Raw genomic sequence first — 1,988 nt, forward strand, 5'->3', positions numbered from 1 at the left:
CATATATATATACATACATATATGTGCATCTGTTTGTATCGATGTTTTTGTGAGTTCATTCAAATTTCTGTTGTCTTCACATGAGATGTCTGACTACAACCAACACTTCAAACAGTGTCTGTTGCTCGTGGCAGCCATAGAAACCACACCAAGGCTTCTTGACATGTCTTGACATTTCCCTCACGCTTTTCAAATCAAAGTGCTGTCTCGAACGATGCCATTTGTTTACAGTTAACTAAATAATTATGGCCAGGAAGTTCATAGAATTGCTTGGAAACAGGCAAATGTTGGTGCAAGTAAGAACACACAACGATAGAAAATCTGCCTCAGTGGATTCTTTCTGACCAATGCCAGCATGGGAAAGTGGACATCAAAACTATCATGACAATGATAGCACTATGAGGATCTTTAATTCTTGATAGCTATCAAAAGTGTTTGATTGGAATGTTCCAGTTTCTTTGACATAAATTTCATGAGATATATCTAAATTAAAGCATTTCATCAGAATTTCATGTGGTGGTTTAAACACCAGCTTAGCAATGGCAATTATTTTACTAAATTCTGTGTTACATGTAAGAGACTAAGAAGATATCATATTCAAGATTAATCAAAACAAAGCGTATTTCAGCAGAAATTTATTAACAAAATACAGGATGTTCAAAAAGTCTCTTCACAGTGAATTTTTTTCATCGACAATGGTGCTAATTCTAGCCTTTTTTTGGTGAACGGATTATTTCGAAGGGACTTTGCCTACCAAGATCACCTGATTTAACACCACTAGACATTTTTTCTGGGAAGCAAGTAAAAGATCAGTGTACAAGAATCACCTGAAAACCATTACTTACTGTGGAGAGACTCTTTGAACAACCTATAGCTAAAAAGATAACATATCATTCAAGATTTAGCTGCTATTTCTACCAAATTTAGCAACTGGTTAGGTGTTCTTTCATTGACTCATGTACATGATGCTAGAAAAAGCATACAAAAGAACAAAATGAAAACAACAGACTGAAGCAAAAAAAAAAATGTTCTTGTGATATCTTTTTCAAAATTTTGTGTGAAATAACAAGAAGATCAACACACAATTTCTTTTCAACTCTATTATCAGAAGAATTTTAAATTTACATTTTTAAACCATTTTCTTTTATTGTTTAATTGTTTATGCTTCATTATTAATGTATATACATATGTGTGTGTGTGTTCACATACATGTGTTTCTCTATATGTGTGTCTAATCTATCTATCTGTATATCTGTCTCTCTCTCTATATATACATCATCATCATCCTTATCGTTTAATGTCCACTTTCCAGGCTGGCATGGGTTGGATGGTTTGACTGAGGACTGGCAAGCCAGAAGGCTGCACCAGGCTCCAATCTGTTCGGGCAAAGTTTGTACAGCTGGATGCCCTTCCTAACACCAACCACTCCGAGAGTGTAGTGGGTGCTTTTTATGTGCCACCGGCACAAGGACCAGTCAGGCAGTTCTGGCAATGACCATGCTCAAAAGGTGTTTTTACATGCTACCTGCATGGGAGCCAGTCTGGTGGCACTGGCAATGACCATGCTCAAATGTTGTTTTTCTCATGCCACTGGCACATATGCCAGTAAGGCAACGCTGGCAACAATCACGCTTGAATGGTGCTAGTGACATGCACACAATACACACGCATGTGCACACACATATACACACATATACACACATATACACACATATAGATAAATGTTGGTGAGTTTATGTCATTATATACTGCATGTATGTATGTGTAATGGACCATTTTTTGGTCTTTCCCAGGCATGAAATCTTAACTTCAGCAATGGCACCGTCTGATGGGGAAGAAGAAAAATCTCAAGCTTACTATGTCATCAAGGTAGGATTCATTTTTGTGTCAATGATTTACAAGATTGAACTCTGTGTGTATATCTACACTTGTTCATGGATACATTTATGTACATGCATGTATATATATATATATATATATATATATAT

At 36.1% G+C, this 1,988-nt stretch overlaps 1 protein-coding gene across 1 annotated transcript in view; it reads left to right on the plus strand.

The window, feature by feature from the left end:
• Positions 1-1,988, plus strand: part of LOC106867248 (coiled-coil domain-containing protein 39) — a 159,011-nt gene that overhangs the window by 89,421 nt on the left and 67,602 nt on the right. The window contains exon 8 of the mRNA XM_052974701.1: positions 1,794-1,869. Coding sequence (XP_052830661.1) covers positions 1,794-1,869 — 76 coding nt within the window. The remainder of the gene's footprint in view (positions 1-1,793; positions 1,870-1,988) is intronic.

The sequence above is a fragment of the Octopus bimaculoides genome, chromosome 19 (genome assembly GCF_001194135.2).
Source record: "Octopus bimaculoides isolate UCB-OBI-ISO-001 chromosome 19, ASM119413v2, whole genome shotgun sequence".
In the NCBI taxonomy this organism is placed as follows: domain Eukaryota; kingdom Metazoa; phylum Mollusca; class Cephalopoda; order Octopoda; family Octopodidae; genus Octopus; species Octopus bimaculoides.